The sequence below is a fragment of the Trematomus bernacchii genome, unplaced genomic scaffold (genome assembly GCF_902827165.1).
Source record: "Trematomus bernacchii unplaced genomic scaffold, fTreBer1.1, whole genome shotgun sequence".
Classification (NCBI taxonomy): Eukaryota; Metazoa; Chordata; class Actinopteri; order Perciformes; family Nototheniidae; genus Trematomus; species Trematomus bernacchii.
This window is the reverse complement of record NW_022987677.1, coordinates 178,954-205,072: the sequence shown is the minus strand read 5'-3', so window position 1 is coordinate 205,072 and position 26,119 is coordinate 178,954. Positions and strand designations below refer to the sequence as shown.

The window sequence follows — 26,119 nt, the reverse complement described above, 5'->3', positions numbered from 1 at the left end:
TGATAATAAACAAACATATAAAGCATATTTGTCCACTCATATGTTGATAAGAGATTAAAAACTTGAAAAATATCCCTCTAAGGTACATTTAGAACAGATAAAAAATGTGCGATTAATTTGCGATTAATCGCGATTAACTATGGACAATCATGCGATTAATCGCGATTAAATATTTTAATCGACTGACAGCCCTAGTTCAGATACATGACTCTCGTTACCGCAGAGTGGGTTGTTTAAGGCTATTCATACTGCTATGCAGAGGATGCCTGTAAGTTGGCGAGCTGGTAAAAGCCCCTACTATTGTTCAAATAGGCCTAATGTCAGGGGCCTCTTAATGTCTAGTTCTACATGTATTCACATTATATAGACAATGTTTCCACCTGGTAAAACTAAAGGCTGCACGAAACTCAGGCTACAATACAACCATTCTGTTCTGCTCTAACGATTCAATATATAGATTCTACATCAAAACAATTAGCTTTTATTGTTTCCAATGATAACGTCACCTTCAGTGGAGGAATGCAAACCTGTTTTCAAATGTAAGGTTTGATTTTGTTTGACATTTCTCAGTATGACAACCTCAGACACCCAATATCATTCATGCTATGCCTTCAGTAATAACTCAGATGTTAAAGGGACGAAGCTTTTCCTCCCAAATCAGATATGCTTTGTTTTTCAACAAATGTATCAATTTCCTGCATAATATATTTATCACAATGGTTTTTGTAAGCTGCACACAGGTGATACTGAGTCTTCTCGATTACCATATGTAAGAAAGGGAGGGAAGAGTCAATTATATTGAGTAATTTATTTTATATTGGGTAATTTATTTCTCAAACCTATGTTTTATGGAAGAGACAAAATATTTCTGATAAACTAATATTTTATCAAAAGGTAAATGGTGAATTAATATACATTTAGAATCATTGAGAAGGGGTCATATCCACAGGGACTAGCTCACCTTTAACTTACAATAACATTTCTCTGCTATGGACTGATGAGTATATGATTCTTGCATGTTCAATGACTAACACAAACCTTCAAAATGATAATGTGCATGTGTCAGGAAGGCTCCCAAATAATTCTGAGGGGCCTATCCTATTTTTGTAATTAAATGATAATGTGCTAATCCATTACTTTGAGTTGTCTTCACTCAGAAAAACATCCCTATCAAGTGTTAACCCAAAACTAGGACAGCTCTCAAGGCCAAGGGTCAGAGAGGAGGGTCACACTCTCCGGGTGCAGAGAGCACCCCCAGCCACGTGCAAGGAAGCACGAGGTCGTTCGAGATGGGATGCTTCTCTTCACCTTTCTGATAAGATGGGGTTCTTCTCTTCATCTTTCTGCTCGGTGGGCTCTAGCAGACAACCCTGCAGGACGAGCGAGGGCTTCAGAGGCTTCTATAATACGAGGTTCCATGTTTCTTGGAGGAGTTTGATGTCTTCCTAACCTCTCCCATCACGGGGGGACACCTGGATGCATCAGGATACGCAGTTGTACTCAAGCAGATAGCAGAAGGAATACCGGCAGATGAGCTCCGTCTCACTGGGGGATCAACTACAGTGCTCACTGAATGAGCCACACAAAAGCAGAGCAATTGGGGGGTTGAAGTATGGCGCTCTGATGAAGAAGAGTTTGAGCCAATCAGCACCTCAGTGCTAATCTACAGTATCAGGATGCCTTTACACACCAGACATCGGTGTCATAAAGGGAGGAGGGAGAACGAAGACTGACGGACATGTTCTTCCAGCTCTCGTACAAAGATGAACTTTGAATTGAATAACCAGATGTTTAAAGATGTACAATTAATGATTGTTTTTTTATATATTTCCAATGACCAGACATGTGTTAAATAGTGGTGATAAATATATTTTGTCAGATCAGATTACACTTTCACACTAAACAAAATTAATAATAAATATTTTCAGATTATAAAGTATTGAATAATAAGGTATTTCTAATATTATAACAGATAATGTTAATATCCTTAATCATCCAGCAATCAGGCTTAAAACACCAACTCTTTAATGTATTACCATGCACAGACAGACATAAAATGATGTTTCAAGTACTGGATTAATTTCAGTTTTGGCCCAAAACAAATATTTATAATAATTCATATAACAATTATGTAGCATATTTGATCCTCAAATTAGAGAAGTATATTTTAAAGAAATTGATATTCTATATTACCATTAGATAACACAGAAGAAACCCTTTCCAAGTACCATAAGTAGATGATCAGGTAAGTATGGCTAATAAGAATAGTGATAGACTTAATTTGGTACAGATCAGTGGTAGCATTTCCAAATGTATTAATTCAAGTTTTAAGAATGTTTAATCTTTCCTTTCCAGGTTTTTACAAAAGTCTTTGAATATTTGCCTAACTTTTCCTTTCAGATTTTGAACAATGTACTTGACTAAAATGAATGTAATTTTACTAAGACTCAGTGCCTTACTTGGCTAAAGCGTAATGAAGTAAACGTAAAGTAATCCTAAAATTGAGGACACTGCAACTTTGCAGATTACAGATTGATCAAATCACCACTGTGAATGTTATGCCTTAGGCTGGATCTCTTATGATCCTAAGTTTTAAATGCTTTTGACTAGTGATTGCCTTAAAGCAAATCTTTAAGCTGCAAGCTGGTTTTGATTTTATAGTTTGATAAATGACATTAACTAATGGTTTAAATGATAAAAGATATTAGTTTAAAACAAATATTTGCTATTATGTATCTGTTTTATGTGTTTCATTATTGTGCTTATTGACAAAAGATGCTCCAAACACTGATGAGAGATAATTTTTTCTATTATGATTGCCTGTATCAATCATTGTGATTGAATGTTTCAATCTTATTCTACTTTGTGATGTAATTGAATGTAAGGTGAGACCACACTCGAATCTGAAGACGCTATTGATTTAAGTATTGACCAGAATTATTATTAGACTAATGTTTTACGGTTATCAAAAATGATAAAAAGAGAGGAACTGTTAAGGAATAATTCTTCTAGATATCTAACCTTTTGCTCTGTGACGTTTTATGATCTACTCTGACGTCTGTATCTCCTTTAAGGAAAGGCATTGGTGCCATATGTGTTGTTGTCACCAGTTTGTGACCGGTCAATTTGTCTGGCACGAATGGTAATTGTTGTGAGAACGCTGAGGCACTTCTTTATCGGTGTTTGTGGACTCTAAGATGTGAAATCTTTGAGGCCATGAGTGTCGGACGCAGGGTGGCTCAGTGTTCCCAGCTGTTTAGTCTACCCTTCAGAGATGTTGATTACTCTCTTTGAACCAGTTAAAAGGTCTAGCATAGAGAGAGGCTCTTCAGAATTGACGTGGCAACTCTACCGTGTAGTCAGAACCTCTGACTCTTTGATTTGTGATGTGAATCCTCCGGCCGAATACTCTGAATAAACCCATCAGTGTTTGACATCAAAGCTCCAACTCTCACCGTGTCTCTTCCTGAGTCGGTGACTCCATGCATTGCTACACAGAAGTTTCCTCCACAATATGTATTTCCTATTTAAAAACCCACAGCTTATAGCCTATCACACATTCACACCCTCAGCTCAACCCTGTCTCCTAAAAATTACGTTCCCACAGAACTAAACTGCATTCTCAATTACGTTTAGCTAGAAACGTATTTTCTCCACGTTACGTTTGTTATGAACGTATCTCAAATACGTTTATTTTCTACATATCTTCTAGAAAATATTTTCTCCACATTACGTTTGTTATGAACTTATCTCAAATACGTTTATTTTCTACATATCTTCTAGAAACATATTTTCTCCCACGTTACGTTTGTTATGAACTTATCTCAAATACGTTTATTTTCTACATATCTTCTAGAACATTTTTCTCCCACGTTACGTTTGTTATGAACGTATCTCAAATACGTTTATTTTCTACATATCTTCTAGAAACATATTTCTCCCACGTTACGTTTGTTATGAACTTATCTCAAATACGTTTATTTCTACATATATTCTAGAAACATATTTTCTCCCACGTTACGTTGTTATGAACTTATCTCAAATACGTTTATTTTCTACATATCTTTGCCATTTATTGTCTTGCTTATAATAATGATAATAGTCATTATAAATATCATTTTAGAGCACACATTTGAAATCGACGATCGGGCTCGATATCCTATGGTTAAATTAAAATCAGTAGGCGAGGCTTGTAATTTCGCCAGCTGCGAGGCAGAAAATAATAGTTTTAACATGCCAAAAAGCTGCTGTGCGTTATTGCACCTCAAAACACCTCAAACTTCCTCTAAAGGCCTGACACACCAGGCAGTCACCAGAGAACTCGCCGACACCCAACACCGACAGTTCCATCGACGAGTTCTCCTGCGTCTTGGCGTGGTGTCGCACTGGAAATCACCGCCAAAGACTTCAGCCGAGAGCACGTACGAACTGCGCATGCGTGAGTGGGCAATAACTCTCGTACCAGAAGGCGGCGGTAGGTAGTGTGTATTCGTCATTCAAATAGGCAACAACCGTAAGACAGAGAAGAAGAACAGATGATATAAACAAACAAATAGCGTGTGTGGGGTATCGATAGAGGAATGGAACGTGTTCATCCGCCGTTGGAATGTATTCCGCGCCGGCTCAGGCATAGGGAATGCCCAGGCCCCATTCCAGCTGTTTCAGTGCGCTGGGCCTGTACTTGGAGACAGCCTGTTGAAAGCCGTCCCCGACGCCGCTTCCGGACCCTTGCCAGATCTGATGCCGTCATGTTCCCTAGCTGTCATCCCAGTCGCTACATGCGTCCTGCGCACCGAGCTACTCCAGTTACGCCAGGAACGCGACGAGACATTCCGCGCATTCGCTGCCAGAGTGCGGGGTAAAGCAGAGACATGCGCATATAATGCGGTATGCGAGTGTGGTAAAGACGTGGACTATACCGACCACATTATCCGTGATGTTCTGCTCATGGGACATACGCCGCAAGACGCTGGGGACATCTGATGTCCTGGTCAAGCCAGTTAACGATGTAATTGCACTCGTCGAGAACAAAGAGATGGCCCGTAACGCTCTCCCGTCGTCCTCCCTATCAGCCATGTCGTCATTCCGGCGCCTGCAGACGACTCCACAGACGAGCCCCGCCCCGAGCCCTGCGGCCGGGGCTAAACGTGCCTCGTGCCGGAATGTAAGAGCGTCTTCAACGTCTTCACGGAGGGGCCTCGCGGGTGGAATCCGAAGCCTCACCTGGTGTGCATCGGCTGCTACAGGGCCCGCCGACGACAGAGGCGTCCACAGCCGTCATCCGACAGTCAACATGCCGCCATGGGGTCGGAGCTGGTCTCCCAGGTCTCGTCGGTGCGAGCTGGAGCCCGCCCTGGCCGACGTCACGGGAGCCATCGCCGACGCCGCGCCCCTACGTCGCACGGCTGTCTCAACAGGCCTGCACCTATCAGACTCGAGCACCACATCTTCTCCAAAGGCGAATGGAGACGAGCCAGGATGAGAGACCACCACCCCCGAGCATTGATCACCATCTCGATGGACTCGCCAGTCGGGCTGAGGGATGGCACCAGCAACGGGGCTCGCGCCGACGGAGCTCGGATATCCGCCGTCGCGGACACTGGCGCGCAGTCGGACCTTTGGTCTCTGGAGGAGTTCCTGGCCTGCGGTTTCGCGCGGGACGACTTGCGACCCGTCAGCCTCAGCCTGTCGGCCGCCAACCGCTCCCCTATAGCCATCGAGGGAGCGTTCTTCGCCAGGCTCTCGACGACCTGCAGCGGGGGGCGTGTTACATCCTGCCGTTCCATGGTATACGTGAGCAGCTCAGTCCGGGCCATGTACCTATCCTACGAGTCGTTGCTCAACCTCGGCCTCTTGCCCGTGGGCTTCCCGTCGGACGACATTGCAGGGGGGCCCCAGGACGGGTGTGGCCCTGACACGGCTGACACGCCAGACCAGCCCTTATCCGTCAATGCGACGAGGTCAACCAACGGCGGCTGCGTGGGGCCAGGTGACCCCCAGGACGCCCAGTGCTCATGTCCTCAGCGCACGGTCCCCCCGGCGCGCCCCGCAGCTCTGCCGTTCCCTTGTACGCCAGAGAACAACAGCCGGATGAAAGGTTGGCTGCTCGGGAGATATGCATCGTCGACATTCAATACTTGCCCCCATCGGGCACTACCATGCATGGAGGGGCCACCTATCGAGATGCACGTGGACCCCGCAGCTACGCCTAAGGCATGCCACACCGCGGCTACAGTGCCTCTACACTGGCAGCGGAGGGTCCACGATGACCTCCTGCGGGACGAAGCCCTCGGGGTCATTGAACGCGTACCATACGGCGAGCCAGTGGCGTGGTGCCATCGCATGGTAGTCACTCGGAACACGACGGTTCCCCCCGCAGGACCGTGGACCTCTCCCCCCTCAACAAGTTCTGCCAACGTGAGACCTTCGCCACTGAGTCCCCGTTCCACCTTGCATGCCGCGTCCCGAAGGGCACCTGGAAGACCGTCACGGATGCCTGGAACGGCTACCACAGCGTCCCCCTGCGTGAGTCGGATCGCCACCTCACTACCTTCATCACGCCCTTCGGCCGTTGGCGCTACACCAGGGCACCACAGGGTTTCCTGTCATCAGGGATGGCTACAACCGTCGGTTTGACGCCGTCTCTCGGACTATGAACGCAAGGAACGTTGTGTGGATGACACCATCCACTATGACACGACCTGGAGCAACACTGGTGGAGGACCATCGACTTCCTGACGCGTGTCGGCCGGTCGGGCATCGTGTTGAACCCGGACAAGCTTCAGTTCGCGGAGAGGTGCGTCGACTTCGCCGGCTTCAGGTGTCGGAATCTACCATCGAACCGCTCCCAAATACTTGGACGCCATCCGGGACTTCCCCACCCCAGGCTCCACGACGGACATCAGGAGTTGGTTTGGCCTCGTCAACCAGGTGGCTAACTACGCCCAGCTGCGTGACACGATGGCCCCATTTAAGCCGTTCCTCAGCCCGCGCTGTGTGTTCCTATGGTCCCCCGTTCTGGAGGAGGCCTTCCAGACGTCCAAGCAAGCCATAATGGAGGCCATCCGCGAGGGCGTGGAGATCTACGACATGCAGAAGCGTACCTGCCTCCGCCCTGACTGGTCCATGCGTGGCATTGGCTACTTCCTGCTCAGCAACATGTCACTGTGCCTCGGGCATACCGGACTGCTGTCAGGAGGATGGAGGATCACCTCGCGGGTTCGCGTTTCCTGTCCCCTGCGGAGCAGCGACCATAAGCCATTGGTGAAGATCTTTGGTGACCGTACGCTGGATGAGATAACAAACTCGCGTCTGTTTAGACTCAAGCAGCGCACCCTCCCATGGCGCTTCGACATTGTGCATCTGCTGGCAAGAGCAACTATGCCGCTGATGCCACGTCAAGGCATCCTTCCCCCTCGGGCTCAGCGAACGGCTCTCCTGGGGCTGCCGAGCGGGCCTGACGCCGTGGAGTCAGCACTCATGGCCTCCATCCGCGACGACGCACGGGAGCTCGGAGCCGTCTCTTGGCCCCTCCTCGCACGGGAGACAGCGGCTGACGGATGCCTCGGCCACCTCCTCCAACTCATCGAGCAGGAGGGTGGGATTGACGTTAACGACCCTGCCCTGGCGAGTCTGTCATCGGTCTGTGAGTCCGTCTACGCACAGGACGGCGTCCTGCTCTATCGGGACCGCGTCGTGGTCCCCCCATCCCTCCGTGGGAGAAGTCCTTCGGCATCTCCATGCCGCTCACCAGGGACCTCAGCGATGGGGCAGCATGCCCGAGCCATAGTTTACTGGCCCGGGATGTCCGGGGACATTCAGGCCACCAGGGACGGGTGTGCAGACTGCAACCGCAATGCTCCGTCACAGGCGGCTACACCCCCCCTGCCGTCACCACCCCCGTCCACGCCATTCGAGGCGGTGTTTGCTGACTTCTTCGACTATGGGGGCCGCCACTACCTAGTTGTCGGGGATCGGCTTTCGGGCTGGGTAGAGGTCCTGAGTTCTACGGCGGGTACTGCCCTGGCGGGCTCAGCTGGCCTGGTCCAACACCTCCGCTCGTTCTTCGCTACCTTCGGCGTACCGGAGGAGCTCTCGAGCGACGGTGGTCCGGAATTCAAGGCGAGCCACACTGAGGACTTCCTCCGCTTATGGCACGTCAAACACCGTGTGTCCTCCGTTAGCTTTCCGCGTCGAATGGGAGGGCGGAAGTTGCGGTTAAGACTGCTAAGCGCCTCCTGATGTCCAACACGGCCCGTCGGGCAGCCTTGATCAGGACCGCTTCCTGCGTGCTATGCTGCAGTTGCGGAACACGCCTGACCCCGACTGCAACCTCTCGCCGGCGCAGATCATCTTCGGCCGCCCTTCGTGGCTCGCTCTCCTTCGTGGCTCGCTTCCTTCGTGAACCGCCTCGAGAAGTTCTCGAACCCGCATATCCGCCCGCTATGGCGCGAGGCATGGGCGGCGAAGGAGGACGCCCTTCGGACCCGTATGTCCCGTACCACCGAGTCTCTGGGGACTCACTCAAGACCGCTCCGCCCATTGGCGCTCGGCGAAAGGGTATTCCTCCAGAACCAGCAAGGCCCGAGCCCCCGCAAATGGGACAGGTCAGGGATCGTGGTGGAGTCGCTGGACCATGACCAGTATCGGATCAGGGTTGACGGTTCGGGACGTCTGACACTGCGCAACCGGCGGTTCCTCCGTGCCTACACGCCGGCCACACCCTGCGCCGATGAGCAGTCGGCCACGCCGTCGGCCGCCCGCTGCCCTGGGACATCAGCCCCCACCTATCCGCCCGGGCTGGGCGACGCCCCAGGGGCTTACTCAGCGGCCGGCTGATGGTCCCAGCGACTCGGCTATGGGCGCTTCCCCACCGGCGCTTGCTGATGAGGCGTCCTCTGACCTCGCCGTTCCTACGGGTGCCTTCCTGGGCGCACCGCTCCCGGTGCCGCAGTCGCCGCCGGCGCTGCCCCAGCTCGCTCGGCCGGGCCGCGTGAGGAAGCCGCCGGCACGCTACGAGCCCGAGTCCGGCAGCTGGATACGGGATTTAGACCGTTAATCTATTCCAGCCTATAGCTTTCCGGTCTGGGGGGGATGAAGAGTTTATCGCCGGCCACTAGAGGGCAGCGTCTCACTGCTGTCGCACCGGATATGCCGCACTCTGACCCAGTAGTACTGAGCGGCCATTTTAGTTCAAACATTGTTCATTCACTCCGCCTCGTGTCGAGACGTTCATCCACTCACACATGTAAGACTGTTCCCACTATTGTTGGTGTATATATACGTGGTGTCGTAGCATATATTTGTGTGTTAATGATGACATGCATGTATGTAATACTTTGTCAGCTTACCTCGCTGTATACTCTGTTTCAGGGTGTCGTGATCTTTGTCATTAAAACATGAAACTGACATTGAGGAGTGGTGTTTCTTCTCTGATTTTTTTTCGGATTTCATATCGCATTAACACCATATCCCGACGTGCATTGCGGCTAAAACTACGTCACTTTACAGCCCCGCCCACTTTTGGGGAAACCAGCTGTCATTTGAACGGCGATCAAGCCTGAAGCCACAGAGCTCTTCTGTTGTATACTGTCCTTTCTTCTTAGAGGAAGTACAGAAACACGTAACTCTGGATTGTTTTAATGATTGAGGTGCAATAAACGACACAGCAGCTTTTTGGCATGTTTAAAACTATTATTTTTCTGCCTCGCAGCTGGCGAAATTACAGCTCGCCTACTGATTTTAATTTAACCATAGGATATCGAGCCCGATCGTCGATTTCAAATGTGTGCTCTAAATGATTTATAAATGACTATTATTATTATTATAAGCAGACAATAAATGGCAAAGATATGTAGAAATAAACATATTTGAGATAAGTTCATAACAAACGTAATGTGGGAGAAATATGTTTCTAGAAGATATGTAGAAAATAAACGTATTGAGATAAGTTCATAACAACGTAACGTGGGAGAAAATATGTTTCTAGAAGATATGTAGAAAATAACGTATTTGAGATAAGTTCATAACAAACGTAACATGGGAGAAAATATGTTCTAGAAGATATGTAGAAAATAACGTATTTGAGATAAGTTCATAACAAACGTAACGTGGGAGAAAATATGTTTCTAGAAGATATGTAGAAAATAAACGTATTTGAGATACGTTCATAACAAACGTAAGGTGGGAGAAAAATGTTTCTAGAAGATATGTAGAAAATAAACGTATTTGAGATACGTTCATAACCAACGTAACGTGGGAGAAAATACGTTTCTAGCTAAACGTAATTGAGAATGCAGTTTAGTTCTGTGGGAACGTAATTTTTAGGAGACAGGGTTGCTCAGCTCAACCCTTTTTCTTGCAAATCTTCTCATTTACTTTCATCGCCCTTCCTCTATTTTAGGGCGAGTTTCAAGAAAAGAAAGACGCTTACCATTTCTCATTCTATTCTCAAAGTGGCACTGGTTTAATTATTCTCTTTGATACCACAACATGTAGAAGAGATCTTTATGAAAAGAGTTGTTGAAATTGTTTGAACTTTCAATGGTTTGGTTTATGATCAGCAGCTTCTCAACTCGAACCAAGATTACTAAACTATTCTTTTCACCTTTTTCATCACACCTCTCATTAAAATACATATTAAAAATGTTAACACCTACAACTGTGCCTTTCAGCTTATTTGTGGCAGTATCTTAATTGTTATGTCTTTAAAGTTAACTAACTGCTTTGAATTGCTCTTTTTGTCTACCTGGGTTTCTAGTGTATTATGCAAAAAGAGACATTGAACATTAAAATTCAAATTGAATTCAATCCCAATATCCAAAAATGTTATCCTCTTTGCACATCTCTAGATGTGTGTGTATGCATGTGTTTAGATTATTAGCTTTTTGCAATGAATGTTAAAATGTTAGTTAATTCTGAAATTGATAAAATTAATAAATGTTTGGACAGTCATAACAAAACCCGATATACATCAGTAGATGCAGCTACACCAAAAATATGAATTTGTTCTGTATGCCTTACTTCAGATTCAGTGGAGTTCCATCGACCATTTCCAGGTCCCTTCTTGGTTTATGTCATTCAAACCAATCCAAGTTTGTTCCTTGATCATGCTGGTGATGAATCCTGTTCACAAATGCAGTTTAAAGGGATGGACATCAACATTCAGCATACTATTCCCTTTTACTAGCTCAGAATATGTAATTAACACCATTGTTGTAACATAATCATTATAGCTTATACGCAAATGTGCTACTATATATACAATAAAAACATTATTGATTGATAAAAGCAGGGGGTTTATACAATCACAAGTGTTAAAGCAGCACACATTACCTGTTTTCATAACTGTCTACGATCACCAGATCTGCTCCTCTGGCTGTGCAGTCTTGTCTGCTTTGTTCCCAAGAAGCTTTCTCAGTAGAGAGGAGATAACAGACACAACCGACCATCCTCCATCCTTCAGGACACGTTTTTGCTGTAAAAGTGTAAGATGTTGTTGATTTACTGCTTTAACCGCTTTGAAATATGGAACTCTTGAGTGCATTATATGTCACTTTTGTAATAATATGAAAAAACATATTATCAAGCATTTTTAGAGGGATTAAAAGAGATCACAAATGTCATTGTAGAACAACTACTTCTCTTTTTTTGGGATTTAAATAACTGTTTCGATGTGATCTAGTCAGGCACCACAGCACTGAGACTGATCTTGTTAAAGTCTTCAATGACATCCACTTAAACACAGACAGTGGTAACTTCGGTGTTAGTTACTAGACCGACTGGAAAACGGGGTCTGACTTTCGGCAACAGTTCTAAATTGGTTTGAAACCTTGTTATCCTTTATTATTATTATTATATTATTATTATTATTTTATTATTATTATTATTATTATTAATTATTATGCAGCAAATATCTGGAACAAACTACCTCTAAGTTCTTCTTCCTATTGCTTATATTAAAAGTAATTTAGACAGGAAACTGGCCATAAGCATAGTTTACAGAGAAATCTAAATATGGTGGGTGAAGAAAAATAAAAACAAACTATAAATTAAATCACTCACAACTAAGTCATTAAAAACGAATTCTTGATTATCATTAATGAAAGTGTCATTGTGTAACTATTTTATGAAAGGATCAATAGTCAGCCTTAGAATATCAATATTGAGGTATTTTGTAAAAATATTATGATAATTGATATCTTACATACACATACTGAGCCCTATGCAAACCCCCACATGAAGCACTGACCCTTGTCCATCAAACACTGAAGCCTGTCCACCTCTCTGGTCTTTTTGGTGAGGCTGACATTCAGCTGGTTGATCAGCTGATCTCTGGCCTGGAGACGCTCAGTGAGGTTGTTTCTCTATTCAGTCACTGAGGTCAGGTTTGCTTTGACAGCGGAGAAATCTGCAGCTGCACCACCTACTGAGTAATGGTCTGAAATGAAAATAGATGTTCTTAAATTACCTGATGCAATCATACTGACACAAACCAAAGTGAATGTTTTCCTAATTTGGCCCGAGGAGAAAAGTAGAAAAACGATAGATGTTTGGTCGAATCGTGCATCTTTCAGAGCAGAATATTGCTCTTGAAAATCACACGTTCAAAATGACATTATTAAACGTATTAAAAGAAAGACCAGTGGACAGCGAGGCCGATGAGTCCAGCCAGCAGGAAAACACTCAGCAGCCCCAGACCGAGAACAGACACTCTGAGAAGTCTCCTGGGACCTGAACACAGAGAAGACCAGGGAGTAATACAGTAAATTCACAGTGCACTCTGTCTGACACTTTACCTTCTTGTTTTGCAGATGATCTTGAGTTTAGGGTTTTGACATCAACAGCATTGTCATAGACTTCCTCCATTGCTCATGAGAATGCAAACTCTTTCCTAGAAGGTCAGCTCTGCAGCAATTACCCTGAAGTATGTGACCGGGGAAATTGTGGTTGCTGGTTTGAATTTCTAAATGCTTCATCTTTTTGAGGAAGTCACACATAATTTGAGGAAGTCACACATCATTTTCATATCTATCCAAAAAAAAAATATATATCAGGAAATACAGTTTTGTTCTCACGCTGAGAGTCAAGACAATTCATATACGCTTTATTGATAAGACTATATTAAAACATACTAATGCCAAAGTACATTGACAATACAGATTAAGACTGAAACAAGTGTGATAATCATGTCCATTGTGTTAAATAGAGACATATAATCTTACAAAGCCATAAAGATTAATAATATTCAAAATATTCTGTTCCTGTAAAGATCTATTTTACTGGTTAATAAAAAGAGAATAGCATGTCATCATTGTGAAAGCAGCTACAAATGTTTCTTGGCATGAAAAGCTGCTCTCTTGATGGCACAAGGCACAAGACGAACCGGCACAGGACAAAGGGAGACGAGGACTATATATACAAGAGGTAATGGGACAAAGGTTGCAACAGCACACAAGGGCAGGAGAGCTCTGAAACGAGAGGGAAAGGTAAGTACAAAATAAAACAGGAAGTGCAATGGCAGGACTAGACAGGTGAACAAAGAGACTTGACTAAACATAATCTAACCTGGGCTATGAACTAAACATGAAACATATAACATGAACCTGGTTTACTAACTTAACATGACATGAATAAATTAGCAGACATGACAGGATGTTACAGTCTGACTGACACTCTTACCTTCTTGTTTTGCAGATGATCTTGAGCTTAGGGGTTTGACACCTTCAACATTGACATAGATTTCCTCCATCACTCATGGGAATGTCAAGTATTTCCTAGAAGGTCAGCTCTACAGCAGTTACACTGAAGTATGTGACTGAGGAAGACTTGTTTCAATTTCTAAACACTTTATCTTTTTGAGGAAGTCACTCCCCCACTAAGTGTTAAAATTAGCTTCTTAAGAATCCTGTACCAGACAATGATCACACACACCCATATTAAAGTAACTATTATATACTATCTATCTATCTATCTTCCTTTTAAACTTTAAACTACTTCGACGTAGATTAGTAAAATGTACGTACAATTATCAATTGTGCAGAAAGGTTCTTTTCACAGTAGTAAAAACGTCACGTTTTGGTAACATCTCTTATTTTTTTAAATAGGAAGTTACAAGTTTCAGAGTGAGTGAACATATCCTCTACAAAACCCATCCACCAATTCATGTCTAAAAGGGGCCCTGTTATGCTTTTGGGGTTTCCCTTTCATGTTATATGTTGACCCAACACAATGAACGTGATAGGCCAAGGGCCCGGAGATCTGTAAGCAGTTGACCAATCACAACAGAGAAAAATAAAGAGCTTTTTGTACATTAAAGCATGTCACAGAGACACTAAATACAAAGATGAACTTGTGATTGAAACAGCTGGTCAACTTTATTATCCTAATATAAAGTGCATTTAGGACAATCTGTATTATTTCACAGTATAGAAGCAGTACAATAAGTAGCTATCTTTAATTGCATATGATGGTCATGAGCACGTATAAAGCAAGTATAAAAAGATACATGCTAACATCCTGGTTTCCCATGTACTATCCCAGTAACAGCAGTCAAATTTGGCCAAAACTCAAACCAATATCTTCATTCCTGACCTCCAACCACTGTTGATGTAGACTCTTTCTCTATAATATCAATGTGGCACATACAAAAGCACTTTTGAAGTCATTTTGCATAAATTATAAAAGTATTAACACATGTATTGGTAAAGGACTGCATTTTATATAAAGCAGTCTTTACTAGTATTCATAGGCAGGGTCAGCCAAACAAAGAGCCCCCTGCTCAAGGAAGCTAACATTCACACATTGGCCAGGGAGCAATTTGGGGTAAGTGGGATACAGACATGTTGATGGCAGGAGCAGGGGTTGAACCACACAACCTTCCCATTTGAAGACAAACCCACTGCCTCAAGCAATTTTTTCACAGATCCATTGCAGAAAGGTAGTACACTGCAGATCATTCCCAGTTTTTTCTGGTTTCCCTTCCATTTACAAGACTTGCACAGTCCTCTTCACCCCACCACCATTATCAGGGGGTTGATCCCCTATAAGAAAGGTCATTTTCAGGGTCCCCCCCATATCTTCACTTCACCTGTCAGTGGTCATAATGTTATGGTTGATCGGGTAAGTGTCCCTTGTCTCGAATGAACTTTGCCTTTGACTCCCTATTCCACCATGTTCACCAAACCGGATCTCCAAAATGCAAACCACCCAGTCCGGACCCGTAAAGAAGACGAGTGGAAGACGGCTTTCAACACCCCTCTGGGCCATTTTGAATACCATGGTGATGCCGTTTGGACTCACACATGCCCCTGCTATATTCCAAAACCTGGTAAATGTTGTCCTTGGGCACATGTGTAACCATATTGTTTTCATATACCTTGATGTCATTCAGATTCTTTTTTAAATGAACAAATGAGCGTGTGAAGCACAACTGTTTTGGAGAATCGCATGTTCGTTAAAGCAGAGTAGTGAGTTTCATGCTTCTACAGAGTTAAAACAATTAGAGACAGTTTAAGACTGACTGGCAATGAATATTCTGTTAAATAGAGATACATAAACGTAACCATAAAGGTAAATAATAATGGCAGTTCTTGATTCATTATTTTTGATAGTTTTTCTTTTGTAACAGCTTAAATGTAACATCTGGATTTCAACAACATTTCAAAATACTTAAATTTGTTCATGATTACATAAATACACAATAAACTATAAATGACCTCCTTAACAAAAAACAATTGACACTTGATGAAGCCAAATACCAAACAGTCCAAATCAGTTGCGTGCATTTCACTTTTTGTAATTCCTCTGAAGCATTCTGTCTGCTGCTGATCATAAACATACAACGTTTAGAGTTATTCACGTTGAAAAAAAAATAGGAGGTGGTAGTCACAACCAATTATTGCTTGAATTGAATAATATTCAAACTGTATTGATCCTGTATAGATTTGTTTTACTGGTTAATAAAAGAGAAACTACAGTAAAAGAGAATAGCATGACATTGTTGTGAAAGCGGGGATCTTAATTATAAATGCTGATAAACACAAATGTCTTTCCTCTGAAGTACTCTGTCTGCCGCTGATCATAAATATATAAAGTTCACATAATTATTAAATTAAAGATAACTTTCAGGGAGGAGTTGTTCACTTTGAGAAAAAAGTGTGAAGTGGTAAAGCTGCTTTTTATCTGATAACAGCAATTTGTTGAAGTGGAAGAGCTTTCATCTTGTCAGAGAACATGTAATACACCCACAATATATTTTTACGGTTTTTATCTTTGTATGCATGCTCAAAGAAAGTTGCTATTTCCTGATCTAGCTATATCTAATTTGCCCATTTACTAAGTTCTGTAATTAACTTCAAATAAAAGGCAGTTTACTTTTAAAATGAAACATGAGCAAATCCTGCAAATCCCAGATTATTATTGTGATAAACATACATACATTTTTGTATTAATAGACAGCACTAGTTTACAGTATGTACAAAGTGGCTGGTACCTATGAATGTTAAATACCTACAATAGATTTGTAGTCACATGGCCACAAGAGCTCATTGTTAGGAAACATACAGTATAAACACACAGGCTATTTTACACATTTGAACAAGTTAGACCAATGCTGAGACTAGAGTATTGTTGTATATTTCTGAATTATTCAATAATGTTTGACAGTTTTTATTCTTCTTATTTTTATCATATTCTGCTCAATAAGGCACCTTCAATATTATAGCTTTCAGGAACTGTGGGCTTATCAGCAGATGTTTTTAAGAAGCTGTTTTTATGTTGATGGGTAAAAGGATTAATACAAAACTAATTTAATTGAGGCAAATAAAGTTGGCAAAAACAAATTAAATTACTATTTATTTATTGCTGATATATTATCAGAAAAAAAAATTGTGATTTATCAAGTCATGAAACGCAATTCTTATTCATGAAATGAGGCATTTTGAATAGTTTTAAATAACTCAATTTAAAATAAATTGTAAAAGCATGATTGCATGTTTGGTATCCAAACAGACACCAATGTTAAGCTTATTTCTCACAGATCCAATGCATATCGATCTTACAGGGCTTGTCGTTCCAGCTTTGGGAGTGATCAATACTCGATATTTCTGCACAGTCCTCTTCGTCAAAATTATCAGGCTGTGCTGGGCTCCAAAACCTAACAGGTATTACAGGAAAAGAAGATGAATTAAAAGATTGGACATCAAATACAAATAACTATAAGTAATACAGCCATGTTCTTTTCTTAAAACCCAAATGAATCTTCTGGTGAAATGGGCAGACACCCTACGTTAAATGCATCCTGTGTGTTGTGTTAACTCCCATTACAGAAACATGTGAAACATTTAGAAAGGTCACAACATAAACCAGCGTCTGTATTTCAAACCAAAGTAAAGCCTTACGTCAGATTCAGATTCAGTGGAGATCCATCCACCCATGTCCAGGTCCCCTCCTCTTCTCTGTCACTCAAACCAATCCAAGTGTTTTCCTTGATCATGCTAGAGATGAATTCCTGTTCACATATTAAAAATGCAGTTTACTGGGATGGACATCAACATTCAGATAACTTTTCCCTTTTTACTAGCTCAGAAATATGTAACCAACACCATTGTTGTGATGTAATCATTATAGCTGATAGACACATTTGCTAGTATATGTACAATAAAAACATTATTGATTGATAAAAGCAGGAGTTATACAATCACAAGTGTTAAAGCAGCACACATTACCTGTTCTTCCTTACTGTCTACGATCATCAGATCTGCTCCTCTGGCTCTGCAGTTGTCTCTGCTTTGTTCCCAAGAACGTTTCTCAGTAGAGAAGAGATAACAGGAACAACCAAACTTCCTCCATCCTTCAGGACACGTTTCTCTGTAAAAGTTTTAAGATCTTGTTGATTTACTGCTTTAACTGCTGAAATATGGAACTCTTGAGTGCATTATATGTCACTTTTGTAATAATAATGAAAAAACATATTTATTAAGCATTTTTAGAGGGATGAAAAGAGATCACACATTTCATTGCAAAACAACTTCTCTCTTTTTTGGGATTTAAATAACTGTTTGGATGTGATCTAGTCAGGCACCACAGCACTGAGACTGATCTTGTTAAAGTCTTCAATGACATCCACTTAAACACAGACAGTGGCAACATTTCGGTGTTAGTTACTAGACCGACTGGAAAACTGGGTCTGACTTTCGGCAACAGTTCTACATTGGTTTGAAACCTTGTTATCCTTTATTATATTATTATTATATTATTATTATTATTATTATTATTATTATTATTATTATTATTATTATTATTATTATTATGCTGCAAATATCTGGAACAAACTACCTCTAAGTTCTTCTTCCTATTGCTTATATTAAAAGTAATTTAGACAAGGAAACTGGCCATAAGCATAGTTTACAGAGAAATATAAATATGGTGGGTGAAGAAAAATAAAACAAACTATAAATTAAATCACTCACCACTAAGTCATTAAAAACTAATTCTTAATTATCATTAATAAAAGCGTCATTCTGTAACTATTTTATGAAAGGATCAATAGTCAGCCTTAGAATATCAATATTGAGGTATTTTATAAAACATATTATGATAATTGATATCTTACACATACTGAGCCCTATGCAAACCCCCCACATGAAGCACTTACTCAAACACTCCACCTCTCTGGTCTTTTCAGTGAGGCTGACATTCAGCTGGTTGATCAGCTGATCTCTGGCCTGGAGACGCTCAGTCAGGTTGTCTCTCTCTTCAGTCACTGAGGACAGGTCTGCTTTGACAGCGGAGAGATCTGCAGCGGCACCACCTACTGAGTTATGATCTGAAATGAAAATAGATGTTTCTTAAATTACCTGATGCAATCATACTGACACAAACCAAAATGAACGTTTTCCTATTTTGGACCTAGGATAAAAGTAGAAAAAAAAAAGATATTTTTGGTCGAATGTGCATCTTTCCGTGCAGAATATTGCTCCTTAAAATCACACGTTCAAAATGACATTATTAAACGTATTAAAAGAAAGACTCACAGTGGACAGCGAGGCCGATGAGTCCAGCCAGCAGGAAAACACCCAGCAGCCCCAGACCGAGAACAGACGCTCTGAGAAGTCTCCTGGGACCTGAACACAGAGAAGACCAGGGAGTAATACAGTAAATCCAAAATCCACAGTGCTCTCTGTCTGACACTCTTACCTTCTTGTATTGTTGATGAGCTTGAGCTTAGGGGTTTTGACATCGTCAACATTGGCATAGACTTCCTCCATTGCTCATGGGAATGCCAACTCTTTCCTAGAAGGTCAGCTCTGCAGCAAGTATCCTGAAGTATGTGACGGTGTGGTTGCTGGTTTGAATTTCTAAATGCTTTATCTTTTTGAGGAAATCACACATCATTTGAGGAAGTCACACATCATTTTATATAAAGAATATCAGGAAATACTAACTTTATTAATATGACCATATTAAAAAGCACAGTGACAATACAGATTTAAGACTGAAACAAATGTGATAATCATGTCCATTGTGTTACATAGAGACATATAATCTTACAAAGCCATAAAGATTAATAATATTCAAAATATTCTGATCCTGTAAAGATCTATTTACTGGTTAATAAAAAGAGAATAGCATGTCATCATTGTGAAAGCAGCTACAAATGATTTTTGGCCGTGAAAAGCTGACGAACTGGCACAGATTTAAAGAATATTATTCTGTTAATGTAATGTTAATTTCTGAAAGTTGAGAGACAATTTAAGTTACCTTTTGTTTGAACCACTGTATAAGTCTTTCAGTCTCCCTTTCAGCTATCCACTCTCAGGTGAAAGCCGTACTGCAGACGCCAGCTGATTGCGCCACAACACCACTTCGAGCCCGGTGTACTGGGTAGTGATCAAAGACTTCAGGAGGAACACTGGAAGCAGCAACGGTTCCAGGGAAGTAGCGTGCCAAGGCTACCATCACACACGCATCAGAGGGTTGTGTTGTTCAGAGGGATGTGTTCCGGTTCATATACATGTAAATAAAAGTTTACACAGAAAAAAGTTTTACATATGTATTTCTTTTTTTTTCAAAAACATTTTTAGTCACATGAAAAAGTGTAACAGTGCATTGCAGCCAATACAGGCATTTTTTTTTTTTTTACAAAAGAACCCTTACCCACTTTCCCTCAACCCAGCCCCATCCCACCGACCCCCTCTCCCGGAGCACTGAGGCAAACAGTAACATCAATTACATACCAAATGATAAATACAATAATTGACATGCACATACAGTATATACAAATACACATACCTGCATACATACATACATGTACACATACACATACACATACACATACACATACTAACACATATATCAAGGGATGTCACACGGGCTGCATGTGTGGCGGACAGGGGAGTAATAATAATATCAGAATTATAGGCAGATAAAGGGAGAATCCCTACAGCGACAACCATATCAGGGGGCAAGACGGTCTACATTACTGATCAGGTGGCATCCAATGAGCGTAAAACTTATCTGAAGAACCCCTGAGAGTAAACTTAATTTTGTCCAACTTTAGGAGAGACATAGTATCACCCAGCCACATTTTAAAAGAGGGAGGTAAAGGAGATTTCCACAAAAGAAGGATTTTTCTACGAGCACTCAAGGAGGTAAAGGCAATGACATTGGTTTGAGTGTTTGTCATGTTGATTTCATCTGGGGGCCTACCGAAAATAGCTACATGAGGGGATGGAGAGATTTTTAGACCTACAATTTCAGAAATACATTCGAAGAAAGATTGCCAGAAGCTAGATAATTTAGGGCACAACCAGAACATGTGAGTCAGGTCGCTGGGGGCCTGGGAACATCTATCACACCTGTCATCCAATCTATCTGGATAAATCCTGGAGAGCTTAGCCTTGCTATAATGTAGTCTATGGAGAACTTTAAATTGTATTAGGCTAAGTCTAGCACAACTGTTGGATGAGTTGACGGATCTCAGGGCCTCCTTCCAAAAGTCATCAGAGAAGGTGATCTGTACTGTAGTTCCTTTTCCCAATTGGTTCTGATCTTATTAATGGCATACATATGTCTTTTTGATCCAAACATATTTGTTTTCCGTTTAAAACCGCATTGTATGCACCCGTCCTCTGGTTGAACTCATGATACCAAGGGTGAACTTGTTCTCTGTTTCAATCTTTGGCTCGGGCCAAATGCATGATTGTGCATTACTAATCGTCACAAGCAGAAGCATAACCCAGGATGTCATTCATTTCTGTTCCTGTGTACTATGACAAGAGTGGGCCTTTATTTTCTGGAAAGCCCCTTAACCCTTGTGTGGTGTTCATATTTTTGTTATTCAGCCAGTGTTCGTGGGTCTGGTGGACCTGCTGCCTTTTTGGGTTTCAATTCAACACCATCAAACAATTGTATGTTAAAATACTCAACAGATGTTTACCTCATCCCAATTACAAGCAATATAAACATCATTTATGGTTAATATTTGTCCTTTTACATTTGTTAGATCACATGAATTATGAATGAATTAAAGTGCTACTTGTTATTTTGCCCGCTGACAGGCTGGTCCTGTGGCTCGTCTTTTGTTTGTAGCTGATGCTCAATCTCATCCTCTTCTTCAAAGTCACTGTCAGACTCAGAATTCTCAGAAATGTGATCCTCACATTCTGAAACCTCTTCCTCTTCCTCTACATCATCATCAAATGGTTCTCTCTCTTACAAAATCATTTGCAAGGCCCTCTGAGCAGAGAACCTTTTGGCCATCTTGATCAGTTGTGATAAGGACCCAAACTGGCGAAGCTTTATTTATTGTGTTTCGCCCCAAATTTGCAGCTGGGATAGAGTGGGAAAAAAATAAAGATTGGTTTCCGCAAAACATAATGCGGGAATGTGAGAGCAGACAGGTGTCGGTGCCTGAATTTATCAACAATGTTGCAACCTTGTGCGGGGAAATGGCAGGGACAGAAAACACAAAGTTTCACACACACACCACACACACACACACACACACACACACACACACACACACAACACACACACACCACACACACACACACACACACACACACACACACACACACACACACACACACACAACAACACACACAGTACTTTTGACAGATTCTGCACCAATATCTCCACCTTGATGTTTCAGTTGTGTAAGCACTTTTTTAATTGGGTTGCTTAGGCCATTAACTATTAGTGAAATTATATTAATGTTCATAGTTTAAATTCTGGTGTTTTCTGTGTTGTAACAACTCTCCTTTACACATAGTTCTCCAATCACTTCTCAAAAATGCACCTTTTAGAGCTTCTAAACCTGTGTACATAATTTCTATCACCTTTCTTGTATTTTCCAACAGTGTATCCATACTTAACCCTGTACGGGTAAACTCAAAATAATGATAACACATGTGACAACAGAAAAAGAGAAAAAAGAGTGTGACTTCCATTTGTGTTACCAAGCACCTAAGGTAGCTGTCCAACATTTTCCATGCATGGAACTGAGCATGGATCCTAGGGTCTGCTAAGACCCAGAGCTGCAAGGTCTTAAAAACAGCCCTATAAAATATTTTCATCTAGATAGTTTGAAAGATGTCTGATGTCTGGGAAATGGCAATAGCGTAGAGGATAAAACAAAACACCATCAATACGTCACACCTCTTAAGTGCTAAAGGTATCCTAGCAACTGTACCAGATAATTATCTATATATCTATCTCAAAGATATAAGGACATGTTTGTTTGTTTCTCACGCTGAGAGTCAAGACAAATTCAAATAAGCTTTATTGAAATGCCCACATTTAAAACACACTATTGCCAAAGCACATTGACAATACAGATTTAAGACTGAAACAAGTGAGATAATCAAGTCCATTGTGTTAAATAGAGACATATCATCCTACAAAGCCATAAAGATGAATAATATTCTAAATGTATTGATCCTGTATAGTTCTGTTTTACTGGTTAATACAAAGAGAATAGCATGACATTGTTGTGAAAGCGGGGATCTTAATTATAAATGCTGATAAACACAAATGTCTTTCCTCTGAAGTACTCTGTCTGCCGCTGATCATAAATATAAAAAGTGCACATCATTTCAAAGACAACTTTCAGGGAGGAGTTGTTCACTTTGAGAAAAAAAGGTGAAATGGTAAAGCTGCTTTTTATCTGATAACAGCAGTTTGTTGAAGTGGAAGAGCTTTATCTTGTCAGAGAACATGTAATACACCCAACATATATTCATACGGTTTTTATATTTGTATGCATGCTCAAAGAAAGTTGCCATTTCCTGATCTAGCTATATCTAATTTGCCCATTTACTAAAGTTCTGTAATTAACTTCAAATAAAAGGCAGTTTACTTTTTTAAATGAAACATGAGAAAATCCTGCAGTTAAAGTCCCAGATTATTATTGTGATAAACATACATACATTTTTGTATTAATTGACAGCACTAGTTCTTACAGTATGTACAAAGTGGCTGGTACCTATGAATGTTAAATACCTGCAATAGATTTGTACTCACATGGCCACAAGAGCTCATTGTTAGGAAACATACTGTGTAACACACAGGCTATTTCACACATTTGAACAAGTTAGACCAATGCTGAGACTACAGTATTGTTGTATATTTCTGATTTATTCAATAATGTTTGACAGTTTTTATTCTTCTTATTTTTATCATATTCTGCTCAATAAGTCACCTTCAATATTATAGCTTTCAGGAACTGTGGGCTTATCAGCAGATGTTTTTAAGAAGCTGTTTTTATGTTGATGGGTAAAAGGATTAATACAAATACTAATTTAATTGAGTCAAATAAAAGTTGGCAAAAACATATTAAATTACTATTTATTTATTGCTGATATTAGTTTGAAAAAAAAACAAAAAACAAATTGTGATTTTGCGAGTCATGAAACGTAATTCTTATTCATGAAATCAGGCATTTTGAATAGTTTTAAATAACTCAATTTAAAATAAATTGTAAAAGCATGATTGCATGTTTGGTATCCAAACAGACACCAATGTTAAGCTTCTTTCTCACAGATCCAATGCAGATCGTTCTCACAGGACGCGTCATTCCACCTTTTGGTGTCAGGTTTGATGTGGGCACAGTCCTCTCCTCTATGATCATTATTAGGCTCTCCTCTGCTCCAAAACCTAACAGGTATTACAGGAAAAAAAGATAAACTAAAAGATTGGACATCAAATACAAATAACTATAAGTAATACAGCCATGTTCTTTTCTTAATACCCAAATGAGTCTTCTGGTGAAAGGGGCAGACACCCTACGTTTAAATGCATCCTGTGTGTTGTGTTAACTCCCATTACAGAACCATGTGAAACATTTAGAAAGGTCACAACATAAACCAGCGTCTGTATTTAAAACCAAAGTAAAGCCTTACGTCAGGGTCAGTGGAGATCCATCCACCCATTTCCAGGTCCCCTCCTCTTCTCTGTCACTCAAACCAATCCAAGTGTCTCCCTCGATCATGCTAGAATTGCTCATCATCGCATCGAGGAATTCCTGTTCACATATAAAAAAATGCAGTTTACTGTGATGGACATCAACATTCAGATAACTTTTCCCTTTTTACGAGCTCAGAAATATGTAATCAACACCATTGTTGTAACATAATCATTATAGCTGATAGACGCATTTGCTAGTATATGTACAATAAAAACATTATTGATTGATAAAAGCAGGAGTTATACAATCACAAGTGTTAAAGCAGCACACATTACCAGTTCTTTATTACTGTCTACGGTCACCAGATCTGCTCCTTCGGCTGTGCAGTTGTCTCTGCTTTGTTCCCAATAAGCTTTCTCAGTAGAGAGGAGATAACAGGAACTACCAAACTTCCTCCATCCTTCAGGACACGTTTTTGCTGTAAAAGTTTTAAGATCTTGTTGATTTACTGCTTTAACTGCGGAAATATGGAACTCTTGAGTGCATTATATGTCACTTTTGTAATAATAATGAAAAAACATATTTATTAAGCATTTTTAGAGGGATCAAAAGAGATCACACATTTCATTGCAGAACAACTACTTCTCTTTTTTGGGATTTAAATAACTGTTTGGATGTGATCTAGTCAGGCACCACAGCACTGAGACTGATCTTGTTAAAGTCTTCAATGGCATCCACTTAAACACAGACATTGGCAACATCTCTGTGTTAGTTACTAGACCGACTGGAGATTATTATTATTATTATTATGCTTTAAATATCTGGAACAAACTACCTCTAAGTTCTTCTTCCAATTGCTTATATTAAAAAGTAATTTAGACAAGGAAACTGGCCATAAGCATAGTTTACAGAGAAATATAAATATGGTGGGTGAAGAAAAATAAAACAAACTATAAATGAAATCACTCACAACTAAGTCATTAAAAACTAATTCTTGATTATCATTAGTGAAAAGTGTCATTGTGTAACTATTTTACGAAAGTATCAAAAGTCAGCCTTAGAATATCAATATTGAGGTATTTTGTACAACATATTATGATAATTGATATCTTACATACACATACTGAGCCCTATGCAAACCCCCACATGAAGCACTCACCCTTGCCCATCAAACACTGGAGCCTGTCCACCTCTCTGGTCTTTTCGGTGAGGTTGGCCTTCAGTCTGTCTCTCTCTTCAGTCACTGAGGACAGGTTTGCTTTGACAGCGGAGAGATCTGCAGCTGCAACACCATCTGAGTAATGGCCTGAAATGAACAAGAGACACGTTTTCTAAACAGAAAATACCTCATACTGATACAAACGTAAGTAAAAGGCAGAGGGCAGAAAGTGCATTTGAAAATTCCAAATTCCAAATGACATTAACTTATAAAACAGACTAACAGTAGACTGTGAGTCCGATGAAGACAGCCAGCAGGAAAACACTCAGCAGCCCAAAACCGAGAACAGACGCTCGGGAAAATCTCCTGGGACCTGAACACAGAGAAGACCAGTGAGTATAATAAATCCACAATCCACAGCTCACTCCGTCTGACTGACACTTACCTTCTTTTATTGTTGCTGTTTTTGGGGTTAGGGGTTTTACAGTTTCAACATCGTCATTGATTTCCTCCATTGCTTTTAAAAAATGCCAACTTTTTTCTTTAGGTCAGCT

General features: G+C 41.3%; 1 protein-coding gene across 1 annotated transcript; it reads right to left on the bottom strand.

Annotated features, from left to right (window-relative positions):
- Window positions 1–22,775: 22,775 nt before the first annotated feature.
- On the bottom strand, window positions 22,776–26,119 carry LOC117487627 (CD209 antigen-like protein C). Its single transcript, XM_034136261.1, has 6 exons — window positions 26,011–26,119; window positions 25,849–25,938; window positions 25,566–25,712; window positions 24,742–24,884; window positions 24,402–24,523; window positions 22,776–24,156 (listed from the first exon to the last, which is right to left on the bottom strand). The coding sequence occupies exons 1-6, from the start codon at window positions 26,078–26,080 to the stop codon at window positions 24,024–24,026; spliced, it is 705 nt and encodes a 234-aa protein (XP_033992152.1). The 5' UTR covers window positions 26,081–26,119; the 3' UTR covers window positions 22,776–24,023.

Bases quoted from the DNA above. Each gene is read 5' to 3' on its own strand.
- LOC117487627 (XM_034136261.1), bottom strand. From the start codon at position 26,080: ATGGAGGAAATCAATGACGATGTTGAAACTGTAAAACCCCTAACCCCA. The intron at 25,939-26,010 runs GTAAGTGTCAGT...CTCTGTGTTCAG, and splicing joins AACAGCAACAATAAAAGAAG to GTCCCAGGAGATTTTCCCGA. The intron at 24,885-25,565 runs GTGAGTGCTTCA...AAACTTTTACAG, and splicing joins CCAGTGTTTGATGGGCAAGG to CAAAAACGTGTCCTGAAGGA.